The sequence below is a fragment of the Pimephales promelas genome, chromosome 11 (assembly GCF_988280905.1).
Source record: "Pimephales promelas chromosome 11, fPimPro1.hap1.1, whole genome shotgun sequence".
In the NCBI taxonomy this organism is placed as follows: domain Eukaryota; kingdom Metazoa; phylum Chordata; class Actinopteri; order Cypriniformes; family Leuciscidae; genus Pimephales; species Pimephales promelas.
Genome location: NC_142779.1, coordinates 6,600,373 through 6,626,443, shown reverse-complemented (window position 1 = coordinate 6,626,443; position 26,071 = coordinate 6,600,373). Strand labels below are relative to the sequence as shown.

The following is a 26,071-nucleotide window of genomic DNA, read 5'->3' as shown; positions in this document are numbered from 1 at the left end:
TTTTATAAAGTTAGACATTAAACTTTTTAGTATTCCTCAATCAATTCATTATGAACAAAATTAAAAATATATATAATAAGAAGAAGAATTTTTATAAAAGAAAACCTATTTTCCCATTCATTTTTTCTTTTGTAAAAATTGTACAGGGTAGCTAACAACCCAAGGTGTGTAACAGTGCATATTTTTCTGCACAACAATAATTAAATCTTTGATGACTGAATAAGTGCAACTCGGCTTTATTCCAAAGTGGCAATGTCTGATATGCAATGATGAAGTGATGTTTCACCTGTCTATGCATTTCACTCTTTCACAAAAGTTTCATCATCAGCAAAACTTGAAATGTCTCAGAGATATACTGCAGAGCACATACTGAACACAATCAAATATTACTGTCACTGTCACTTGATGGTGGATCTGGAGAAGAAGCTGTCAGTGATCAAAGTATTTATTTAGAAGATGTTGACAATTATAGTTTTGAGAATATGTTTGAGATCGTGAATATGAGCCAGATGCTGAATGTACTGGGAAAACGATTTGCGACAGCTAGAGATGCATCCGTGTAACATATTAAGGACGGTCTTTAGTGACCCACATCTATATGTTATAATGATTGGCAAAACGTTTATGCATTTTAAATATATGAGAACTGCAAGCCAGGCGGTTAATATCTCTGTACTGGAAGAAAATGGAGGTACCCTCAAATCTTATGTGGGTGAAGGAGATGGCATCATGTATTGTCTTGGAACGACTCACTTATATTGTTAGAGGAAAGGGAAGAAACTTTGAAGAAATATGGTCACCATTAACTGAGTTTCTAAGACATTATGAAGGAAATTAAGAAAGTAAAGCTGACTGTCGAGTTGTTGTTTTTTTTTGTTGTTGTTGCTTTTTTGCTTTTGGGATTAAGTTGTGAAATATTGTGAAATATGTCAATGTATCAGTTGTTTGTTTTGTTGAAATTCAATAAATATAATGTTTAAAAAAAAATATAAGAGAACTGCATGGGGCTGTCAAAAAAAAAATTCTAACACTTTACAATAAAGTCTCATTTCATAACATTAGTTAAAGGGCATATTGTTTTTTCTATACATTGACCCATAGAAAAATAATGTAGGAACCATATGTTCTTATAAAAACGCTACAGAAGCTTCTGGGGTCATTTTTGTGAGAGAATCTTACTTCCGCGTCTGAAAATGGGCGTGACCTAACAGAGTGGTCGATTCAGAGCCCGTCCACACGAAGGCACGTTTCACTGTATACGTATACATTTTTTATCGTATTGGCGTTTCGTCCACACGGATCCGGCGTTTTGGGAGAGTGAAACTGCTATTTTCTGAAACCGGGTCTCAAAGTGGATAAATCTGAAAACGACAACCTTGCGGTTTCGTGTGTACAGCCAATCGGTACATTTTGTGAAACGATGATGTCATCACATCACGTGTCGGCTGCGTCACACGCCATCTTCGTCTTTCATCGAAGAAGAAGACTGTGTATAGTACATCTCTGTGGCAGAATTACAGCACCCCATACTGGTCTGGCATATATACTACACCATTTTCAGCCGGTTTTAGTGGTTTCGTGTGTACGCAGATATTTATTGAGACAACGCCGTGTTTACCGATTTTTTTTAGAATGAGGAAAAAAAAAATCGGATAGGGAACGCAACGGCTTCGTGTGGACGTGGCCTCAGACAACAGGAAAACAATGGATCGCAATGACATTTCGGACACTGAGGAAATAGTTATGAGCCTGCTATGCTGCCAAGAGAGCAGAGGACAGGACAGGATTGATGTTACACAGAACAGTTAGAGACAAATTGAGTTGTGGTGTGAGGAGAAACAGTGGAGAACAGGGCAGGTGTCATGGTGAGAGAGACCAGTGTTATAGATATACACACATCCCACCAACAATATACACTGTGCTCCCAATATTGTACAAATTATTACCATCGTATATCAGGACAGAAGACATGAGTATGTTTAGATATACTATTAAATGTATAAAAATTATACTTGAGTACATTTGTATAGTCCTAAAAACATACACAGGTACATTTTTTATACATTCACCTGGGTTATAACTTAAACAGAAAATGAAACATTTGAATATTTAAACAACCTACTAATTTTGGTTTTCAATTACAAGTTTCCACACTATTTGATGCCATCGGTACAGTATAAGACAATCAATATCCTTGCTTCGGCATCCCATGTTAAACTCCATCATATCACCAGGATGAGAATCCTCCGAACTGAAGTGAACGCTACACACGATCGCGTTTCTCGAAGCCGATGCGGAAGAGAAATCCCGTCTCTTCACCTGCACAAACCGCACCAGGCACAAAAGATATATATGGACTCGATGTCCTGACAGGCCGGAGTTTTTGCAACCTCCACAAACACAATAATTTACCATGACGGTGATAAATTGAAACACAAAAACTACCTAAAACACACTGACTCACGACTGCTCTCACTGAATACGAGCCTACTCTGCACTGAGCCGAGGCTGAGGCTCCGCCGTTTTAAAACATCTTATAACCTGCTGCATTAAATTTTCATATGGTATTTTCATACAAGGTTATATATAATTTTTTTTTTACCTGCAATATGCTCTTTAACTACATTATGAACTAAAAATTCTAGCATTTATTGATGTTAATGTTAATTTTATAACCAAGTCTAAATCTACAGATGATATTGTTAGCGAGAAGTAACATTAACACTGAGGCATGGTGGACTCAGACCACCATGAGAAACTGCAGTGTGGTGCTTCATTTTAATGAACTCTGCAAAAGAGTGTGATTGCCTTGACACTTCAGTCCAACCCACTCAGCTTCAGACGCCACTACCTCTGACTTCTCCATCGCTTGCGTGAAGGTTAAAGCACCGTCTTACACTAAACCTTTGCCTTTCCTCTGAGATATTTTGGGGAATCATCCTGATGTCTGTTTCTTTCTGTTTTAAGTATCAGCTGTGCATGAATAAAGAAGAGAAACAGGTGTTAGTAGAAACAATGAATCGAGAAACCCTTGTTTCGATGTTAGTTTTATTAGAAAACCTACTATATCAGGTTTGACGTGTCCAAAACCTATCCCACATAACAAGACGCCGACACATTTCCATCACACAAGTCACATCCCACAGTTCAATTCAGATTAATCAAACGGAGGCACTTTGCTGCAGCACAAGTGTATGAGCGGCCATAAATTGTGCGGAGCCAAATTTATAACTGTCCCATTGATTCCCCAGAGGAGAAGCAGCCAGCCACCTTCTCATTGAGAAGCCACTGCAGTGGAGCCCGAGCTCACAGCTGGCCACACATTCAAACCGCTCAGAGACTGCATCTCCTTCACTAAAACACAAAAGCTTTCACTGAGCAAAGACGGACTGTATGTCAACCGAGCAGAGCAAGCCATCTGCATACCAACTACAGAAGAGCCATGTCACGCAGCAAGATCAGGCACCTTGCTCTTAGTTGATACTAAGCTAGTAATTGTCATTGAAATAATTCTTTTTTTCAAGTCAACAACATATCAAGTAGTGGGACAGGGATTGTGTGTTTAGTTGAATTAAATACAAATAAACAATTAAAACAAATTTCTTGCAGCATACAAGAACTATTCTTCACTCAACTGGTCTAACAAGCTCCTATATAAAGTCTCCTTGTGAGACAGGCAGAACCAGTTTATATTATTATAGAGAATTAGGCAGTTCTTAAATGGACAGTTCACCACAAAATAAGAATTATTTCATTAATTACTCACCCTCATGTCGTTCCAAACCCATGAGACTTTCGTTTAAGATATTTTTGATGAAATCTGAGAGCTTTCTGTATTCGTTGACTTGACAACTACGCAACTACCGGTTTAAAAAGGTTAATAAAGAGATCGTAAAACTAATCCATATTAATTGAGCGGTTTAGTCCAAATTTTCTGAAGACACTCGATCGCTTTATATGATCAGTATAGTCACTTCTATTCATGCATAGCTGATATATATAGAGTCACATGATCCTTCAGAAATAATTCTAATATGCTGGTTTTGAGCTCAATTATTATTGGTGCTCAATTGTTAATAATGGTTATCATCAAGTCGATCAGTCAACACAGTTGTGCTGCTTAATATTTTTGTGTACACTACGATGCATTTTTTAACAATTCTTTAAATAGAAAGATAAAACAAATGTCTTTTTTGTCAATTTTGATCAATGTAATCAATGCAATTGTGCTAAATGAAAATATTACTTTCTTTAAAAAATACTTACCAACTCTACACTGGTGAATACACTGAAAAGTGCATCACAGCAAAAACAAAATTTTCAACAATAAAAAGAAAAGCAAAAAAAAAAAAAATCGGCATGTTAGAATGATTTCTAAAGGATCATGTGACTCTGAAGACATGAAAAATTATGTTGAATATTTAGCTTCACCATCACTGGAATAAATTACATCTTACAATAAATTAAAATAGAAAACGGATCATCAAATTGTAATATTTCTCAATAATACTGTTTTTTATGCAATCTTAGTGAAGAACTTCGGAGAAACTTCTTTAAAAAACATTTAAAAAAAAAAAATTTATATAGCCTATTACTGCAGAAATGCGTTACCACAGTCTGGGAAACAATCTATTGTCTGCTTAGTGGTGGAGTGATTTTAAACTCATTTAACACAATCTTCTCTATGGATTAAGGCAGTGGTCCTCAATCCTGAAAGCCACTGAAACTATGATATGAATCAGCTATATATTACTCAATAAGGGAGATTTCCCAAATGTGGAGGTCAGGATTGAGTACAACTGCCAAGCAGAGATTTGACCCCTACTGAACAGATATCTGGAGCAGTGACTAACACTGAATGAACACTGATCTATAGCTGGTTTAATACTGATCTTAATCTAGATGGTTTAGGGCAGTATCATAGACAGTTATCTGGTGCAGTGACTAACACTCTCTGCTGCATAATCATGGCCTGGCTGGGCTTACACACTCTCTGACTTAATATCACACATCTGACTTTCAATATTAAACCTCTGAGCATCCATCCAGCCGATTTATCAGGTCTAATAAAGTGATAGCGATCTCGAAGTCGTTTAAAGGCGATGTAAACACTCATTTGACAGGTAGACTGACACTCCCAGCCAGCCTCGAGATGAGCGCGTGAGTTAACGTTAGCTAGCTCGTTAGCATAATAAACATCTTACCGTTCAGTGGAACATCCAGATCACACACAACTGTAACAGGGTTTATTCCTCTGTGTCCCACCACAAAACTCAAGTCAATATAACACCCCGCAGTCTGGTTGAGAGGGTTTGGGGGCTGGAATAGGGCAGTCGGACCAGTTGTGTGTGTCCTCCCCAGTCTTCCGGTGCTCGATGGGGGAAGTTCCTGCCAGCACCAGCAGTCCGATTCTTCCAGCACGAGCTCAAATCACAGAATGGCGCAGAAACAATAGATTATTAATCACACATAGTCATAATGTGTGACGCGGTGTTTGCGAAGACAACCAGACCTCAGCTCAGACGCATCTCATCTGTCTGGAGCTGCACTGGGTGAAAATGGCGTTGTTTCTCCCGGCAGGTTTACTCCTCCTCGTTATGATGTCATCCGAAAATAAAAGGAATTTGGGATTATGGAAAATGTCTTTGTGCTTTACTTCAGAGATGTTCTGTTTGGGTTTTCAGTTTTGAGAAGCAATATGAGAATATTTTTTTTCTTTGCAACTTAAAAAAAAAATAATATATCAGAACCTTATCTACCTCTTGTAACAAAAAGGCTACTAAAACTTTGAATGTATGCTCATTTTTTGATGTGTTTGTATAAAAAATATTATATATATATATATATATATATAGTAAAATTTTCTGTTTAAGTTATTATTTTATTTATTTATATATTTTTTTGTCTTTCTCGTTAAATTCCAATGTAATGTAATATGTATCAATTCTTGAACCTCTGCTCTTGTTTGTGTTGTAAAACTTTTCACTTTTGTATTATGTAAATAAATGTTTAAAAAAATATTGAAAATGTTGATATCAGCTGTTAATGTTACTTTTTATTTAGTTTATTTTCAGTGGTAGTCACAATTGTCTAGTACTATTATGTTTCCGTATATAATATAACAAAGTTTGTCTAGTTTATTTAAGCAGTATTATAATAAGAATCATCATATAAACCATTTATTATTAGCTATGTGGCTAATGATAGACATTTAGTTGCCTAGTGCGAAATTGAGTTGAGAGAGTGATATCCCTACAAATTTACCAAGATATTGAATATTGCGACTGCGAGAGAAAGTGGCCGGTAGTTTATTTTTTATTTCTTCCCTGCCAATAAAAAAATAAAATAAAAAAATGTCAGAATACGCCAATTTTTACGGTTTTGCTCGTAAATAAGCAAATTACAGAAAGAAAAATGGTCTGGAATGCCACATATGTGGAGCGGAGTGAGATTACTTTCTCTCCTATGATCAAAGCATTTGGTATCACTCTGCTTCTGCTTACACTCCTGGTTTTACATTTCCATAGTACACCAGAACCACCCCGACATATTATTGTCATTTATTATTTTCTGAATTATTAGCCTATAGCTTAAACTGCATTTTATGTAAGCCTATACCTCGATATGACAATTCATGATTTGTATGGTTCGTGTTATATATTTATTATTTGACTGATTCATTCGAAATTATTTATTTTACAGGTACAAAGAGGCAAATTTAGCTTCAATTCAATGCAATTCAATTCCAAAGCCATGTTTGATACCAAAGACAGACCTTAACCCTATCAGTGTTATAGCTTTAAAAATAAATGTTTTTTAAACATTAAGCACAATAAGTGTTTTATGTGTAAAGGTCAAAGTTATAAATAATTTTTAAAGGGATAGTTCACCCATAATTGAAAATTCACCCTCCAGATGTTTCAAATTTGCATTTCACAGAATATCTTTGATGTTCCACAGAAGAAAGAAAGTCATACAGTTTTGGAATGACATCAGGGCGAGCACGATTAGATAAGGCTGCTATAGATTTGTCTCTGCATGCATCTCTCCTCTCAACATGTAACTATTGATGTAATAATATTTAGCTTTTGAACTTGTCGAGAAGACTCAGATTATAAAAACCCACACAACAGTTCCAGGTTTTGGTGCAATGTTTGGTCTAAACTTTCGCTGCTTTCACTTCCACATAGAGACAACACCATAGAGAGCAGTGATTCATTTACAGTCTTTATTTGTATTTCTTTATTTATGTAGTTTTTCCTTTTTTCCTTCGTCCAGTCAGTGTCCTCCATGTGTTGTGTAGAGCTACTCTTGCCATTAGAAGTGTAATGGTGAAGTTCCGTCTGTACCATTCCCTGAAACACAAAAAGTTTGGAATTAATCCTGTTGTAATAGTCAGAATTATTTTTTTTTAATGGAACATTTTTAGATAAAACACCAAAAAGTTGTTTTTAGTTGTTGTTGATTATCATATTTGATACATCAGGCTTTTATGGCTCATATAGTATAATATAGGAGAATATGGAACTCACACTTGAGGAGAAAGAAAACACCTTATTCAGATCATTTGCAATTTGGTGAAGTTGCTGATATTTATATGGCCAAAACGTAAGATGAAATTCAGATTGCGTGTAATGTAAAACAATTATATCATTATAACAGTATGGCAGACAGCTTACATAAAATTAATATAAATATCATGTCACTATTCCTCCCAAAAATGTGTTTGAAAAGTTGATATTTAAATGCTGAAGGGGGACATTTTTAGAAAACGTAAGCCTTTTCCTTGCTTAAAATGTAAATCAGACGAGAGAATGCATGTAGAGGGTTGTGTAGAGCAGTTTTTAAAATGATTGAAGTATTTGAATCTCACCTGTTATAACTAGAATGCCTTTTAATGTTTATGTCCAAGAAGTGTTTGTAGAATACTGCCATTTCCTCACTGCTTAAAGTCCTTTTCCTTCCTGGAACAGTGATAAATGACACAGTATACACAAGCACATATCAATTAGCAGCGCCAAAACAACCACAGGCATGTCTCCTACGTTCAGACTGTCAGTCCAAATCTGATATACGCATATCCGACTCGAATCCAATCAGATTTAGCAAGTGTGAAGGCAAGGGCAAAGAAAAAAAAAATTAAAAATCACATGAAATGCGAAAATTTGTTTCAAGCTCCATCCATTTGTGGTTTGAAATCCTATTCAAATGACATTTCTAGAAATCCTTTTTAGTCCGGCTGCTCTGATCGGACTTTGCGTGGTTTATGTGACTTTCTCATGTCATGTAAACCGTAAATGTCAGATGTTGTTATAGGAAACATGCTGAAAGTCACTTTAAATGATAAGCTATTTGCTCACAAAAGCAGTTTATTCAGCATTGTGAATTGACATCCATTCAAAAAGAAACAAATAGCCCCTTGTTTTCCCAGCGTACCACAGCATTAGCTACAGCTTTTTAAGCTATAAGGGTGCAGGATTGCCTTCAAGTGGCTTTGACGGAACTGACGTTGGTAGGTCTCATGATAATAGCAGCATGGCGAATGCAGTATGTCCAGATTACATTCATACAATTTAGAAACACTTTTTTTTTAGAGGTCAAGATTTCAGACACTGCCTACAGGTATGTGTGTCGGAGTAGGGTTGGAAATAAACTCTGAGCTTTGCACCAATAGGTAGTGTTAGTATTTAGACAGCTCACCGTCATCATCTCTTTCTGACAAGCCTTTTGCAGTCAATTGTAATTGAATGTATTCTTCTTTTTCCTGTTGTAAAAAAAATAAATAAATAAATGGGTCAATATGAAGTAGTCAAAAAAGGCCACTCTAGTCTCTATGATGTTTATGACAATAGAAATAGTAAAGATATACTGAAGAATCTTTTGGAACACACAACTGCCCCCTAATGGTAAAGGGAGAACTTCATGGAGGATCTCAATAGTTAAAGTATCTTCTCCACAAAGTAAACATATTAATGTGTTGCCTACAAACTTTTAAAGCTTGCATCATACATCTGTGGTTCACACCTTGCTAAATGATAAGTTCTGGTTGGTCCAGAACTCGTGGTTCCAGTCCTCGGTCTCCTGTCTCAGATGCCTCAACTCCCTTTCCAGTGGCGTCTCATTCTCTGGGATGTGATATATGATCGGCCTCAAGTTCGACAGTCTATCTGGTGGACCGATCCAGTCATATTTTGATGTTGCTTTTGGACTGAATCCAGATCTCTACACAAAAAAAAACAAAAAAAAAAAAAAAAACAGTTATCTAGATTGGAACAAGGCATCATGATAGCAAACTTCCAAAAACAAAAAAAAAGAAACAAATACTAATCTAATCAGTCAAACAAATCTGGGTAAAACTAGGCAACATCAGACATCTAAATCCAGCTATAACTTACTTTTTTAACTTTCACATCAGGTATTAAAAAACAGTTGAAATAAATGTTACAAGGGCATGTACAAAAATGTGCATTTTTGAAATACCAGTAATGGGTTTTATGCACAGCTGCAATACTTCCTGAACTTCAGCCAGCTCCTTGTTTCCTGTCTGACATTATTGGGCAAACTTGATTAATTCAGGTGTGTCTGATTATTGTTGCCATGACTACTGAGGTCAGGCACACCTGAATTAATCAATTTGGCCAATAATGGCAGACAGGAAACAAGGAGCTGGCTTAAGTTCAGGAAGTAGTGCAGCTGTGAATAAAGCCCATTATATACACTTTAAAAGTTTTTTAAAAAAACTAAAAGCAAATGTATAGACAATTCTATGCAATCCCAGATATTATTCTAATATAATTTGTTGATACGTGCAACGTGAGAATTTAAATGCAAGATGTGCAGATAAACTGTTGCATCACTGTTAATTTGACATAAAGGTAGTACCGTAAACGACAAACCTCTGGTCGTTTGGCATGTTTTGGTGGTTGGCTCGTGCTTTGTCGATGACCTCGACAGGGACTCCTTAATGACACAGGAACATGCGTGTAACACGGACGCAGAGACCTAAATAAAATACAATTCAATGTTTTTACATTCATCTTTGATTAAATTAATGAATGGACCTAAACCAATACAAATCATAATAAGTGCGATTTCTCCGCTAGCTTCCGTAACAGCACACATCTATCAGTACATTTTAACATGGTGGATGATTTTAAAATAAAAGTCCTTTACATTAGCAAAGGACTTTAGCGCTTCAACGCTTCGTACAAGAGAAGATATATACTTGTTTTCCGTTCCGAGGTAAAACAAAACCCGTAGCATATCACATTCTGGAGAGAGTGCACTGTGTTTTATTTGAATTATATTTTCAACAAAATCAAGTATTTTGGAAAGCTCACTCTACTTCCGCTGGACGACCAAAACATCCCATGAGTTCCGACACAACAACATATGGACCTTGTATGAACATATGAATCTGCATCACAAAGTTTTTATGTCAAAAAAATAGTTAAATAATACTTAAATAAAAATTCAGTTAGGACGAATTAAACTAATCAACAGTGACTTTCACAGTCACTATATGTTGTTCTTTTCAAAATCTTGAGAAAAGTCTATCACTGTTTCCACAAAAATATTAAGAGGCACATCTATTTTTTTTCTATATTGATAATAAATAATAAAATACATTCAAATTGAAACCAATTCGTTTAAATTGTAATAATATTTCACTATATTACTATTTATCCTTGGTGAGCATAAAATATTGCTTTAATATGCCTTTAAAAAACCTTTGAACGGGTAGAGTGTATATAATTGTATAATAATATTCCACCCTAAAAAAATTAAATGCACGTTAAGCACTGCACATCTGTCCCATGTCAATCACACCCATTTCAAGTGTTGTGTCTCTACTAATGAGCTGACGAGATGAAGCAGTAGTTAGATGAGGGAGACATACATACATAATCTGAAGTGCCTGGGTTGCTTCATACCAAGTTGACGCCAAAGATTCCCAACATTTATTTTAGTTTTGGGCACGTTTAATGAATTTAAACTCCTCGTAACTCTCGCTTGGCCAGCTGTTTGGGTCATTAGACATGTATGCCCGGTGGTTGTAATGAAAAGTGCGTTGTTTAATCTGTAAACACAGGCTCACCAATGGCTGTCAGATGGTTATGCAGGTAGGATGGACAGCCCGTTAAACATCATGTTTAATAAGAAATGTTTTCATATAAATGTCTTTTATTTTTTACACTCACCTCACCTCGCACTGCCTGAGCTCTTAATGAGAGCTGATCAGTGTCTTTGTGTGCTTTAAATGGACGTTATAGCAGCCAGCTAGACGGGCGGATTATTTCAAGTGGTTTATGCCGTTTTACATCGTTTTACGCAGCACAGCTACTACGTTTACAGCAGATTCCTTGACGTTATTGTGGATGAAAGATGAAACCACTTTGTGTTTTGGAAGGGAGTTCACATTTGACTTCCAGGCTTAAATGGTTGTATCAAAAATACAAAGGGGGTGAATCCGTACATTTCGTGCTGTATCAACATGACATGCTTCAATTATTGGCAAGATGGTTTTATTTACTGATCGGGGTAAAGTGATCAATATGAAGATATCGAAGTATTAGGGATCCCTCCTGATGCGAGAAAATGGTCTCCCCAGTATGGTGTTCGTGAACGAATCTCGAGGTTTTTTTTTTGAACGAATCTTTTAAGTGAACGAATCATTCTCGTTACCAGCCACTGCCACAGACTAAAGGGTCTTTGGGGACATATTTTTCTCCCTTTCCCTGCTGCTCTCCTGCCTTGAGTTAGATAGTGGCTGCTATGATAGTATGCTATGATAGGGTTTTCCATTAAAACATGTTTCAAGGGTTCTGCCAGTAGTGGGCACTCGTGCAACGTAAGCAATGACGTACATCAGAGTGAATGAGACTGAGGGAAGTCTATGAAGTTAAGGAGTAGTTCACTTTAAAAAAAAAAAAAAAAAAAAAAACTTTCGCTGATAAATTACTCACCCCCATCTCATCCAAGATATCCATGTTATTCTTTCTTCAGTCGAAAAGTAATTAAGGTTTTTGATGAATAGATTCCAGGATTTTTCTCCACATAGTAGACTTTAATGGGAACCAAACAGTTTCAGTACAAACTGCAAAGTGTTCAAAGGGCTTCAAATGATTCCAGACGATGAATAAGGGTCTTATCAAGCGAAACGATCACTCATTTAATACAAATAAATAAGAAAGTTCAAGTTTTTATAAGCTCAAATGGTCGCCTTGCTCTGTTCTGTGATGCGCCTTCGTGACTCTCCTGTTCAAACTCGTTTATCAAAATGAAAGAATCTTTTCCCGAGTCAATTCGTTCATTTCGTTCGTTGAATGAACCAAATGACACGAAAAAAAGATTCGTTCATTTTGATAAACTTAAAGGGATACTCCACTTTTTTGGAAATAGGCTAATTTTACAACTCCCCCAGAGTTAAACAGTCGAGTTTTACCGTTTTCGAATCCATTCAGCCGATTTTCTGATATTTAGAAGACTGTCAGTAACCAGACAGTTTCTGGTCTCCTTGACTTCCATACATGTTTTCCTACTATGGAAGTCAATGAGACCAGAAACTGTCTGGTTACTGATATTTTTCTAAATATCAGAAAATTGGCTGAATGGATTCGAAAACGGTAAAACTCAACTATTTAACTCTGGAGGAGTTGTAAAATGAGCCTATTTCCAAAAAAAGTGGAGTATCCCTTTAAATAAAACAGTCTTGTAGACACTCATTTGACACTCATTTGTCGCCTCCTACCGGCAGAACGATGTAACTGCGTAAAGCGTAACTGAATGAGTCTTTTAGTGAACTGATCCAAAAGAGTCACTGAGAGGAATCAAAATCCCCACCACCAGCGCTTATAGAGTGAGGGGAGGGGCAGGAATGCAGTCCATACCGTGCGATGTGATGGTGCTGCTCTAAATGCCAGTCAGTCTCACTGCAACTCCACGAAGCACACATTACTGGAGTGTTGCACCGCGCAAAACATTTCCGTAGCGTAGCTGATGGAAACGGAGCCCGTTAGACATGTGCGCGAACGTTTTCGGCGCGTTGAAAAGGTGAGAAATATGCTGCGCATCTCAGGAGGTGGTGAGACATGCTCGGATTGTGTCGGAAAGGGTTGGCTTGTGCTCAGAACCAATAAACATGTCCTTCTGTGATGATTTGAGTCATGTAAATTCAGGCACCGCGTTGTCAGATTACAGGAGGGTCGTTTTGTTGAGGCATCTACAGGCTTGTTATAATCTCATTCTGCCTTATTGTATAGTTCATGTACTGTGGGGACAAATGTAGTAGGCTAATTTAAGAATCAGCCATTGCGAAACCCGTATTTGGGAGACGTGTTACATCCCTGTTTAATCTATTAATCTTCAGCTATAAGACACTCTTCATGTTGGTATGGCATGATGATGAGACGTGTATTGCATTCAGCCTTCATGAACAGAAGATAGTTTTAGATGATATTGGTGGTAAGATCATCGTAGCTGCTGTGGACAGTTCCAGAATCTCGACTCCCTCCCTGTAGTGTTGATGCTGAAGTTTGAAGACACCCTGCTATTAGTCTCAGTAACATAGCAGAAAACAAGACTGTCTTATAAATGCACTGTTAAAAAAAAAAACAACGTGTTTAAGTAACGTTACTGGACTGGTACATTTTTGTCAGGACATTATTCGTTAAGTTTACAGACATTTCCTTTAACCCTAAAATGCAACACTTAATTCAAAATACTGGTAAATCACCTGTGAAAAATCAATAGCTAAAATTTCTTTATTAAAGGGATACTCCACTTTTTTTTTGGAAATAGGCTCATTTTACAACTCCCCCAGAGTTAAACAGTTGAGTTTTACCGTTTTCAAATGCAATTCAGACGATTTTCTGATATTTAGAAGAATATCAGACAGTTTCTGGTCTCATTGACTTGAGTATTAACACATTAATTATTAACACATAATTGGGAAACACTTCATGATTATGGTGATGATGAAACATTGCTTTAAGCCTGCTTTGAACAGTTTAGTCCTCCATCAATTTTAGAAGGTCAGAATTGTGAATATAAACAATTTTGTTTATTTTAATTTATTTTTTATGCATAATGACATTGGAAAAAGACTATGTCCTATTTGTTCTGTATCAAGTCTGTATCTGTATTGTTGTTTTAAAGAGACTTTAGGTTTGTTTTGGCATCAGTTAAGTGGTTCTTGAGCTGTAGTGATTGGGCAGTGGACAAGTTTGGCCATGTGAATTTGAGCTGCAAAATAATTAATTGACTCTGATGTGGCATAATTCCATGAGGAGTGAAAGAAGCAGTGATGTATTTAGCAGTACCCTACTACCCACTGATAAACTCTGGCATGGATGGCATGTTGGCTCTTTCGCCCCACCCAAATTTCATAGTCCATAGTGTTTGTTATATTTGCTTGAGAGAAATTGCAACCCTATAATAAGAGGTCTTCTGAGGCTTAAATTATTGTATATGGGCAGGATGCTGGGAAGCAGGTGGAGCATCTGGACAGATGAGGACAGTTCTGACTCATCCTTATCTGACCTGACCCTATCCTCCTCCTACACTCCCAGCATGACGTCAAATTAACGCTGTACTGCTGCACAATTGAGGAATCAAAAAGCTTGGTGAACAATTTGTTCTCTTGAACTTCGATATATCTTAGGAGTCTTCAAAGAGTATTTATTTTAGGGCTGTCAAACGATTCATCGTGATTAATCACATCCAAAATAAAAGTTTGTGTTTACATAATATATGTGGGTGCACTGTGTATAATTATTTTATATATATAAATACACACACATGCTTGTATATATTTAAGAAATATTTTCATACTGTATATAGATTTATATATAATTTATATTATATATATATAAATGTAAATATTTTATATATAAATAATATTTTTTCTTAAATATACTTGCATGTGTGTGTATATACTGTATTTATATACAAAATAATTATACACAGTGCACCCACATATATTATGTAAACACAAGCTTTTATTTTGGATGCGATTAATCATTTGACAGCACTATATTTTTACATACAAAGCAGAAATATCAAGCTGGTTGTGTTAGATTGTAGAAAATGATGTGTTTTGGACAGAGACTAAAAGCTGATTTTTTTATACTTCTGTGTTGGACTTTTATTTTGGTTTTCATTTTTACTTCTGCATCATTGTCCGCGTTTATGCGCAATTACACATGCAGAGGGAGCTTGTGAAACCTGGGGAGTGGTTCTAGCAGACGCAGACCAATCACCGCACTTGCGGTACGCGTAGAATTGAATTTGGAGAGATGCATGTCCGGGTAAGCCGAAGGGTACGCGCGCTTCACACAGCCTCAGAGTTTGACGCAGAAATATAAATTGGGCTTCAATTGCAGGGCTAATTTTTTTCTTTTAGGCTAGGCATATATATTCATAGGCAACTTGTACAGATGGCCACTCACTCATTTGAGGTTTATTCTTCGCAACAGTGTGTCTGTTCACCTGGTTATATAAAAGGATAAAGCACCCAAGGCATGCTTTCTTTTCTTCTTTCTTTTTTTTTTTTTTTTTTGAGGAAAAAGCTATCAAGAAGTAGTATAAGATCTCTGATCCTGAGGTATACAAGGACTGCAGTGCACTACAGCAGTCCACTTTTCTTTCTTTTTCCCCAATTTTTTTATAGCTTTTTTTTTTGTATTGATCAATATCATAATTAAAATCCTTGTGCAATCTCATCCAATGTATTTCATGAACTCCATACAGTCTGGTTGCTAATGGACACTGTCTCTTTAAGTCCTGTTATTATGACCTCTCCGTGACATCACAGACACTTCCCTAGGGAACAGCAGCCGCAGTTGTCTGCCAATAAAATCTCGTCTTGGACTTTGAATCTGTAGAGGTAAGACAATGGGCTGTGTGAAGGGCGTCTGCACTTAAGGACACTTCATTTCTCTAAACATCTTCTGCAGATGGGTTTGTTGGTGCTGTTGGATTGATACGCTTGTATAACAGCTGCTAGACAGATTTTGCCATCTTTTTTTGTGGTAATGAGTAGGAACAGAACTTTTTTTAATAGTTAATATGCTCCCTATCGGCTATCGCACATGTAAATTTATGGCTCTCCACATGTAAATATTTGCTCTCCAGTATCAACATATTGTCAGGACACCGGCAGGAGAGTACGTTGGGTTGTTACAAATGGACTGTTGCTGTCAAAATGGATTCATTGGCGAAATTCAGACTTGATTGAATTCAAGAACTCACACGGAGTGAATACTCGAGTTTCAGTTGTTTTTTTTCATTGGATGAACAGATTAAGTCAGGTACATGTTCTGAAACTGAAATATTTCATTGCTATCCTCGAAAGTTTGTTTTTAATTTATATATGTTTGTTCACAAACGTTGTCCCTACAAATGGAGGTTTGTTTTTGTGATGTGTCATGCATTTAGGCAGCTCCTGTTTCGTGTTGGGGCATTGGGACTGTTGTTTATGATGGGTGTAGTCGGAAACATCTGGCTGAGTCAGCCGTAGTCATCACAGCTGTACAACACATATAACCTGTGCTCATTATAGACGCACAAAACCTCTCTTGCATTTTTCATTGTAAAGGTTTACCTGAGTTAGGATTAAATTTGTTTTTCCTACAATCATTCACAGTTCTGAATTTGGTAAAAGTGACTCATATTACTTTAATTTCTCTTACAGACAGAAAAATGCTCTGCTTGTTAAAGTATTTTAGAGGGGGAAACCATATTGGTTGGTCACCATATGTTTGGCTGATGTCATTTGGGGATATTTTATATTGATTTAATGCAATTAAATTCATAAATTAAATTCTTTTTGAGTCTACTGTAAAAGGGTTGTTGAGGCACAATATGTCTGATTTTCTTTGTGTAGTTATTTGTGTAAATCTGTGTACAATACCGTTCAAAAGTTTGGGGTGATACTATTTATTTATTTATTTTCAAAGAAATGAATACTTCTGTTCAGAAAAGATATGATCTAACAGTCCAAATTCAGCAGCAAATAAACATGTTAAAATGATTTCTGATGGATCATGTGACACTGAAGACTGCAGTAATGATCCTGAAAATCCTGACACTTTTCATCACAGGAATAAAAATGTTAAATATATTTAAATAGAAAAGATATTTTAAATTTTAGTAACATTTCATAATATTACTATTTTTCTTGTGTTGTAATAAATAATAAATGAGACTTCTTTCAAAAACATGGCCCCAAAGGTTTGAACATTTATGTATGTTTTAGGAAAAGTGTATATTTTAGGTGCTGTCACCATATATATATATATATATATACACACACAGTTTTAATCATATTATTGCTTTCAATAGTTCATTTAAATGGCCATGCAGTTCACAATAGTTCACAGTCTGTTAATTATTATGAGCTCATAAAACATGCATGCATAATATAATAATTAGTAAAATACTATTTAAAGGATTTTAGTTTTATTTTTACATTTGAAGAGTTCAGATGCAAAAGCCTCTAAATGCCATTTGAAATTTTCTTCTAAAATGACCATTTTTATCAAGCTTGTATATTTAGGTTCAGTAATTTCACTTAAATGACAATTAATAGGTAATCTTCATTGCCATTTAAGTGAAATTACTGAACTTAAATATACAAGCTTGATAAAAATGATCATTTTAGAAGAAAATTTCAAATGGCACTTAGAGGCTTTTGCATCTGAACTCTTCATTTATTCCATTGTATCCACTCATCCACTGTATCAACATCATACTTTGGTTAACTTATTTCCATATCTCACCATATAATTTGGTTATTTGACCTGCTCTCACCTTTCTGTTTCTCTTCCAGCCTGTTTGGGAAACCCTTTGATGGTGGGAAGAGGACAATGGATCATGGCAGTCAGCAGCCACAGACTCAGCAGATGCCAGGACCCTTCCCAGGTTATTCCGGACCCCGAGGCCCGTACCCTGGGCAGCACCCAGCCCTGTTAAGGCTGGATGAGTTGCAGAGGGAGGTCGCCAACCTGGGCCCACAGGTGTGCTCTTACAGTGGCCTGCAGAGCGACAGAGAGTACAAACGACTGGAGCGAGAGCTGACCCGATTACTGCTAGAGGTGGATAAGGTCAGGACAGGGCATCACTGCGTCAAAAGAATGTGTAAAGTAAAGTATAATAATGACTGACCATGTTTTGTTTACCCACCCAGGTGGAGACGGAGGGCCGGCCGGAGCTTCAGCAGGCCCGGAAGCGTGCGGCGGGTGAGGTCGAGGGTCTGCTTCGATACCTGGAGGGGAATGCTACGCATCCATCTCGACTGGCCATTGAGGAGCTGACCCAGGAGGCGCAGAACATGCTGAACGAAGGGGTCGTGGGGCCGTTCCGGCAGGGCCAGGCTCAAGATGCCTTTGAGATTAGTGAGGAGCTGGTGGAGGCTGTGCAGGACGTGGCCATGCGGCTGGCTCAGGTCAAGACGGGTGGGAGCGTACCGCTGAGGAAGGCCCGTTACAAGGCGCTGACGAGGGTCTGTGCCGTACAGGAAATACTGGAGGGTCGCATACGCACTCATACGCTGGCGCTGCCGCTGTCCGACGACACCCACGAGGCCGTGCAGCGCATTAATCAAGTTATGGCGCAGGTGAGTGGTATTGCAAAAGACAAATATCATTAGGAATCGCAAACTGTGGATATTCTTTGCACACATGAAGGGATGTTTCTTAAAGATACAGCTGGAAAAAAAACTATTTTAATTTTAAGGATTCGAGAGAGGGTAGAAATGGTCATGAAAATACCTAATTCTGTTTTTGACCAAGTAAAGTGCACACTACAGTCAGTAAGTTTACAGTCGGTAAGATTTATTTTTTATTTTTTTCAGCTAGGACACTAAATTGGTCTAAAAAAATCTCATCATTTATTTCTATTTTTTTTATATTACTGTTCAACAGTTTAGGGTCAGAATTATTATGTTTTACATCAAACTTTTTTCAGTAAAATAAAAGATACTCTACAGTTCAAAGGTTTGGGGTTAGTAAAAAAATAGCAAGGATATTAAATTGATCAAAAAAAATATATATAAAAAAGAAATTGTAATAAGAAAAAAAATATTTCTTGAGCAGCAAATCATCATATTATAATGATTTCTGAAAACAGGAATTAATTACATTTTTAAAATATATTCAAATAGCTTAGAAAACAGTTATATTAAAATGTAATTATATTTCACAATAATACTTTTGTTGCTATTTAAACTGTTGAACAGTAGTATATGATCTCTTTTATCATTTTTAAAAGATTGATTTTAGCCAAGAGACAATGTTAACAGTGAAGTAAAGAGAATCTGAAATGAATTGATCTCATGTAGGTGAGTGGTGCCCGCTGCCAGGAAGTGGCTCTGCTGATGGGTCTGAGTGGGCGTGATAGCTGTACTCACCTAGCAAGGATCCTCACAGAGCTGTTGGTAGAACTGGACGCCCTGGATGTGTCTAGTAACGCTGCCGTGAGGAACTACAGAAAACAAGTGGTGGAGGAGATCAATGGTCTGCTGAAACATCTTGACCTGGAGGGAGAAGGATACGACACGCGCAGGTAACACCACATGGACACATCAACACAAACTACAATAGCTTGTGTCTCATTTTGAAGGCTGTGCCCTCCAGAGGCCGCATTTATATCATCAAGGATGTTTAATTTTAGAAAAGGAGTCATTATAAAACTGACTTGTAAATTCTTTCTTACTTTGGAATGTAATGGTTACTTCTCTAAAATAAGGCAGCCTTAATGATGTATGCAACAAATGAGACCTCTGGAGGGCATATCCTTTGAAATTAAACACGACTAATATGTAGCACTAGTGAAATGCCATTTTATGTTTACTTAAACAACTATTCAGTGAAGCTACTCATTTAAAGATGAAATTGTAATAGGATAGTTCACTCCAAAAATCATTATTAACTGTACCTTGCATCATTCCAAAATATACATTACATACACTGCAGGCCGCATTTATTTGATCACAAATACAGTAAAACAGTAATATTGTGAAATACTATTACAATTTCAATTGACGGTTTTCCATTTTAATGTGTTTTGAAATGTGATGGCAAAGTTTAATTTATCATCATTGCTCCAGTCTTCAGTGTCACATGATCCTTCAGAAATCATTCTAAGATGCTAAAGAAAAAAAATGATCAATATAGAAATCATTTCCTTCTTAATATATTTGTGGAAACTGATGCATTTTGTCATTGTCATAAGTATCTTTATCACTTCTAATCGATTTGATGAATCTTAGCTTAATTAAAGTATTACATTGAGTTATGTAATTATTAGGGCTGGGGCATCCAAAATAAAAGTTGTGTGTAGTGTGTATAGTTATTTTAAATATATACATGCATTTGTGTGTATTTATATATACACAAGTGTTATATATCAAATATTTGTATATGAAGAGTTCAGATGCAAAAGCCTCTAAATGCCATTTGAAATTTTCTTCTTTAATGATGATTTTTATCAAACTTGTATATTTAAGTTCAGTAATTTCACTTAAATAACAATTAATAGGTAATTATCATTGCCATTTAAGTGAAATCACTGAACTTAAATATACAAGCTTGATAAAAATGATCATTCTAGAAGAAAATTTCAAATGGTACTTAGAGGCTTTTGCATCTGAACTCTTCATATATTATACATAATTAATATTATTTATATAAATATTTGATTTATTAATAACGCCGTCGCCGCAGATTCGTGTCACTCAAAGTAGGTGTTAGGGAAAATGAATCGTCGAACGAATCATTTGCGAGTCATTTAAAATAAATGCATATTACAAGAAAAAAAATGTGTTTTTTATCCTTGCATGCACGTTAAACTGTTTTTGGGAACTCCTAAAACAAAAATAGGAACATTTCATTATTGCTATGGGGGGCTATTTAATTGCATACAGATTTGGAATGACAAGTAATTAATGACTGAAATTTAATTAGTATGTGATCTAGAGTTATTTTTTAACGGATTATTAGTTACTTTTTGAATCTACTATTGATAATATTTAACTCATTGTACCTCCAGGTATGATCTAGCGCAGAATGACTCTATTCGTGAGATTGAGGCGATAAGGGGGCGTGTCTCAGCGCTGCGGGAGGAGGTGCTCCGTCATGGTGCCACAGGACAGGGGGCGGAGCTGCAAGGTCTCCTTACGCACCTGGATCAGGTGGACACGGGCCGAAATCCCTGCATTCGGGAGGCACGGCGCAGGGCTGTGCTGGAAGTTCAAGCACTCATCACCTTCCTAGACCTCTGGGAAGCCCTAGGACGTCGTAACCCTGGAGCAGACGAGCCGCCGCCTCATGCGGCCGTGTGGCGTGTCTTAGCCAGCCTGGGCCAACTCCAGGCTCAGGTGTTGGGCTTTGACGGCAAGAGGGCTGACAAGAGCTACATGGTATTGGAAGAGCTACTGACCAAACAACTTCTGGCTCTTGATGCTGTGGACCCTCAAGGGGACGAGGGCACCAAAACTGCCCGTAAGCAAGCTGTTAAACATGCCCAGAATATCCTTAGTTACTTGGATATGAAGACAGATGAGTGGGAGTACTGAGAGGCCGATAAAAGAGACTGCAGTATTGCCGAGATTTCCCTGAATAAGGATCCGTGAGAAAAAGGCAAAAGCTTTTTTGCCTCGTGTGCGACATCCGGACAAGACACGACCGTGCCGAGGACACAGGCCATGGGTGGAATTTTTAATTTGTATATAAAAGACTTTGTGTTTCGCCGTGGGCAGCGAGACTGTTACCCATGATGCACTGCACCAGCTGCTTTTGTTGGTCCATTACTGGTCCCTGAAAACAGCCTTTTTTCTGGCAGAAGGAATCCCGGTTTCTACCGCCATGAAGCATTTTTTTTCTTGACAACAATCCATGATCTTTTTAGTTGAATCTGTGCTGTTGATTGGTGTGGTGTGGTGCTAAACCCTGTACTGCTGCCAAAATCTGCTTCCCGCTCTACCACATGCCTGTGTGGGACAAATTTCAGTCTTTATCACGGTGTGAACACATCAGCTCTTCATTCCTATCCAGTCAGAGCCGTATAGGAGCACATGATCCCCTGCTACGACCACACCAGGTTGTGCAGTGGGCCATTTCCTGTTAATCCCACATAATGTAAAGGCAGTCCAAGCTTAGCGTTCATAGGTTTGATCTCTTCTCTAAATTGCACTTTCAGAGCCTAAGCTCCTCTCGCTACAATTATTAGCTGCATATAAACGAGAACTGACTCTATACGTGGGAACAATTGTTTTTACATTTTGTTGCATCTTTTACATGCATATATCCCACTGAGAAAATTGTATCTTAAAATGGATGATAAACAGTGGTTTGTGATTTAGTTTAAAGATGGAAGTGTGTAATTTTATTTTAACATAAAATTACACACTTCACCTTTAAAGAAGACTTTTTGACATCGAAGAAGAATGTGAGACTGAGAGAAACGGCAAAAAAAAATTTCTAACCCTTCCTGCAGTCAAATTTCAGTAGTCGGAGGCCAAAATCGCAACGAGGTATTGTCCTTGGAGACGTTTCTTTTTGGTATTGATATGGAGGATAAAAATAGAAACTAGTTCACATGTTTCTTGTCTTCTTCATTGCTTTTTTTTATTTTTTGCTTTTAGGCAACAAGTGCCTGTGCAAGCCACCAGGGAATAGAGCGGAGACTGAAAGAGTGTGTCTGTGATTGTTTAAAAAAAAGAAAAGTGGTGCATGCTATTTTGGTAGTGAGACTGATCAAAGTTGACAGGGGCGTTCTAGGACATTTTCATTGGAGCGGCATGGAAAGACAGCAAGCTATCAAACAAGCACTGAAATACTGTGGCTACATTTACACAGTTAAATGCGACCCAAATCAAATAAAAAAATTTTTAAAAAAGTGTTTTTTGGGGGGGATGACAGTATTAACAGCAAAAATCACATTTAAAATGACATTTGAACCAATTTAAATATATGGTTCACTTTCATATGTGGGAATAAATTGGTTAAAGTGATTCCCCCATGTGACTTGTGAATTCATAAAAAATAATAATAATGCAATAAAGTGCAACAGTTGGGTTCCGGAAAAATCCCTTTAATTTTCTCCAAGGGGGCATTGATTTAGGCTACTCGGTTTTTGGTATATTCTTTTGTTTTGAAATGGTAAATGGACTGCATTTATATAGCGCTTTCATAGACCTAATGGCCACCAAAGCGCTTTACATTTGCCACACATTCACCCAATTATACACCGACGGTGTTAAAATGGTGTTTAATGGCAGAATTCCTGGTAAAAAACAAAAAACAAAACAAAAAACGCCATTACCCATGATTCTTGCAAGAAATCTCAATTCTCTACCAATCAGAGAATTGAGACTAAAGTGACAAAAGAACTCTTTAGCACTCTATCACTACCATGAACGCACTGGCCAATTACATAATAGTATTTTTATTTAAATCTTCATTGGAAAGAAATACTGCTGAAAATGTGGACAGGCACTGTTGCAGTCAATTAAGATGACACTAAAATTAAAGCATTTGTTTACACATTATTAATTTGATTCAATTCTAAAATATTTTAAAACGGAAATTGTGTTGACAAGGCTGTTTGTAGACTCGTGGGCGTAATCATTACACATACAGTACATCGACCCATCACTAGTATTGATAGAAAGTGACTAAATTAAATGTTAGAATTTCATTAAATAAAAAAAATATAGCATATAATATTCTATTATGGAAGTTGAAGAACAGGGTCAGCAAGTGGTGTTTTGAAACAAATCATTTTAGATGACTCATTCCAAAAGATGTCATTTTTTAATTTTTGAATGAATTTGTGTTTTTGAACTAATCGTTTGAGCATTGTTTGATATGGACCATATTTAAAAGGTCATGTAAACAACTTCACACACACAAAAAAAAAAAAACAGATGAAAAATTAATTGGGCACTTTAGCTTGTAGTGTGAAGCAGTCTGTTTAAATCCCTCTGAGTCTGTTGAATGTAGGAGTAGCTTGTCTGTGGTAAAAACCGCAGAAGTATCCAGTTTTGCTGTTTAAAATCTGACCACAGAGGCCAGGTTATGACCGTATACAAATATGTCATCTGTATCATGCCGAGCACTTGAGCCTCTCTGCTCATTTAATCTGTCTGTGCTGTTAGCAGGTTACAATGGCTTGTTTTGACCTTGAACTGTGACCGTCCTTTGGTGTGTATTTCGGTCGTGTCCCACTTGCGGTGTGGTCACTACCCTCTGTCCTGCTCCACATAAGGGAACGTCCAGCTAAAAGGACCATCAGCAGTCACGAAGCAACACTACAGTTATCAACAAAGAAATCAGGTTGTGCTTGGATTAAACCCAGACACTCTTATTTAAGGGCATTCTTCTTGAAAAATAAAATGACAATAAAGACGCAGGGGCTGCTGGAAAGGATGGGTTGTGGTCAGAAGAGATTAATCTAGACTCTTGTCATCAGACAGCCGTTGTCTGGCAGAGTCCCCTGTGGTGGGCAGCACGGGCAGTTCAGCTGAGGAGGATCCTATATCTGTCAAGGTGAAATACACGCTCCAACAGCACTTTAAAGCAACCTTGCACTAGGCGTTGGCGTTTTCTGCACCTCTTCGAAACCCACATAGAGATGGCAAAGATTTGAGCTAATATTGGCAATGTCAGTTCTGCGGAATCAGACTTTTTTTGGTTTGTTTGTTGTTTTACCAGCCAACATACACGCTGCAGATAAATATGGTTGACGCTCCTCATTAAATCCATGTGGTATAACTAATGTTGCTTTATATATAGGCAGATTGTCTGAAGTGCGGTGCTAGAAAATCAGTTCGCAACTATTAATAACTGTCTGTCTACCGTAGTTCTCTGCTTTGAGATATCCAGCGATTTCTAAAGCCTTTTAGCTGTAAGGGGCTGTTCATCCTTGTTTTCAAAAGAGTCTGATGGAGAACAAGATGGGACATAATGCAAGGGTCTGGAGATTTAGTTATTTTAAAGCTGAACTACTGAAGTCTAGCGAGGGATCTTTTCTTGCGTTGTGACGCACATCCGATCGTTTCGAAAAACAAACAAAAAATGGATTTGGTTCTATCCATTGGTTGTTCTTTGGATGGAGGCAGATCTGAATGCGAGCTTGCAGTTGATTTTAAGAAAGGGATGAACTGTGTTCATGACACGTCATAATTTCAGGATGACAACATGTGACTTTCTATTTTGAACTGTTCACTTCCTCGGCCTGGGAATTATGCATTTCTATGGCAATACCATTGTCAACACCTAAATTAATCTGCCTGTAATTTCAGGATGACAACATGTGACCTATCTATTCCGAGCTGTTCACTTCTTCAGACTGAGAATCAAGCGTTTCTATGGCAATCTGAATCTGCAGCAGTCAGGTGGTACAAGTAGGAGCTCTCCGAAAAAAATCCCAGTTTACAAATTATTAACGGCTTTACGAGGACGGAAGTTGAAATCACCTAATTACGACATGGCGTGAATGTGTAAGAAAAGTCCATAAATAAAATTCCTCTTTTTTTTCCAGTAGCGCCTCATTGCAGTACACAAGATCCAGAGCGTGGAGTCGGATCCAGATCTGAGGGGTGGAGTGGGGTAGGTTTAGGGGTGGGGTTAGGGATCATGGGGTGGAGATGGGTAGGTTTAGGGATCGGGTGGAGTATGGTAGGTTTAGGGGTGGGTTTATGGATCAGGGGGTGGAGATCGGTAGGTTTAGAGATTGGGTGGAGTTGGGTAGGTAGGTTTAGGGGTGGGTTTAGGGATCAGGTGGAGGAGTTGGGTAGGTTTAGGGGTGGGTTTATGGATCAGGGGGTGGAGATCGGTAGGTTTAGAGATTGGGTGGAGTTGGGTAGGTAGGTTTAGGGGTGGGTTTATGGATCAGGGGGTGGAGATCGGTAGGTTTAGGGATTGGGTGGAGTTGGGTAGGTTTAGGGATCAGGTGGAGGAGTTGGGGAGGTTTAGGGGTGGGTTTAAGGATCGGGTGGAGTTGGGTAGGTTTAGGGGTGGGTTTAGGGATCAGGGGGTGGAGTTGGGAAGGTTAAGGGGTGGGTTTAGAG

At 37.5% G+C, this 26,071-nt stretch overlaps 3 protein-coding genes across 13 annotated transcripts in view; 1 reads left to right on the top strand and 2 right to left on the bottom strand.

The window, feature by feature from the left end:
- Window positions 1-5,593, bottom strand: part of klc1a (kinesin light chain 1a) — a 40,483-nt gene extending 34,890 nt beyond the window's left edge. For 4 of the 6 annotated variants that reach the window (XM_039672523.2, XM_039672525.2, XM_039672524.2 and 1 more), the window contains exon 1: window positions 5,205-5,593. The gene's annotated coding sequence lies outside the window, so the exon portion shown is untranslated. The remainder of the gene's footprint in view (window positions 1-5,204) is intronic. The other 2 variants (XR_016145495.1, XM_039672526.2) reach the window with 2 other exon arrangements.
- Window positions 5,594-7,214: 1,621 nt separating this feature from the next.
- coa8 (cytochrome c oxidase assembly factor 8) lies at window positions 7,215-17,932 on the bottom strand. 5 transcript variants are annotated; one of them, XM_039672170.2, is made up of 6 exons: window positions 17,812-17,932; window positions 9,897-10,002; window positions 9,025-9,222; window positions 8,701-8,764; window positions 7,874-7,964; window positions 7,215-7,355 (listed from the first exon to the last, which is right to left on the bottom strand). In XM_039672170.2, exons 1-6 carry the CDS (start codon window positions 17,874-17,876, stop codon window positions 7,247-7,249), a joined length of 633 nt encoding a protein of 210 aa, XP_039528104.2. In that variant the 5' UTR covers window positions 17,877-17,932; the 3' UTR covers window positions 7,215-7,246. The 5 variants fall into 5 exon arrangements, with proteins under 5 accessions (XP_039528104.2, XP_039528107.2, XP_039528103.2 ...); XM_039672173.2 differs by lacking the exon at window positions 17,812-17,932 and adding an exon at window positions 10,905-10,999; XM_039672169.2 differs by lacking the exon at window positions 17,812-17,932 and adding an exon at window positions 10,226-10,318.
- bag5 (BAG cochaperone 5) lies at window positions 11,009-22,600 on the top strand. Of its 2 annotated transcripts, none has more exons than XM_039672163.2 (5): window positions 11,009-11,123; window positions 17,831-18,104; window positions 18,188-18,616; window positions 19,340-19,563; window positions 21,049-22,600. In XM_039672163.2, the coding sequence occupies exons 1-5, from the start codon at window positions 11,101-11,103 to the stop codon at window positions 21,572-21,574; spliced, it is 1,476 nt and encodes a 491-aa protein (XP_039528097.1). In that variant the 5' UTR covers window positions 11,009-11,100; the 3' UTR covers window positions 21,575-22,600. The 2 variants fall into 2 exon arrangements, with proteins under 2 accessions (XP_039528097.1, XP_039528096.1); XM_039672162.2 differs by lacking the exon at window positions 11,009-11,123 and adding an exon at window positions 12,757-13,053.
- Window positions 22,601-26,071: the final 3,471 nt, after the last annotated feature.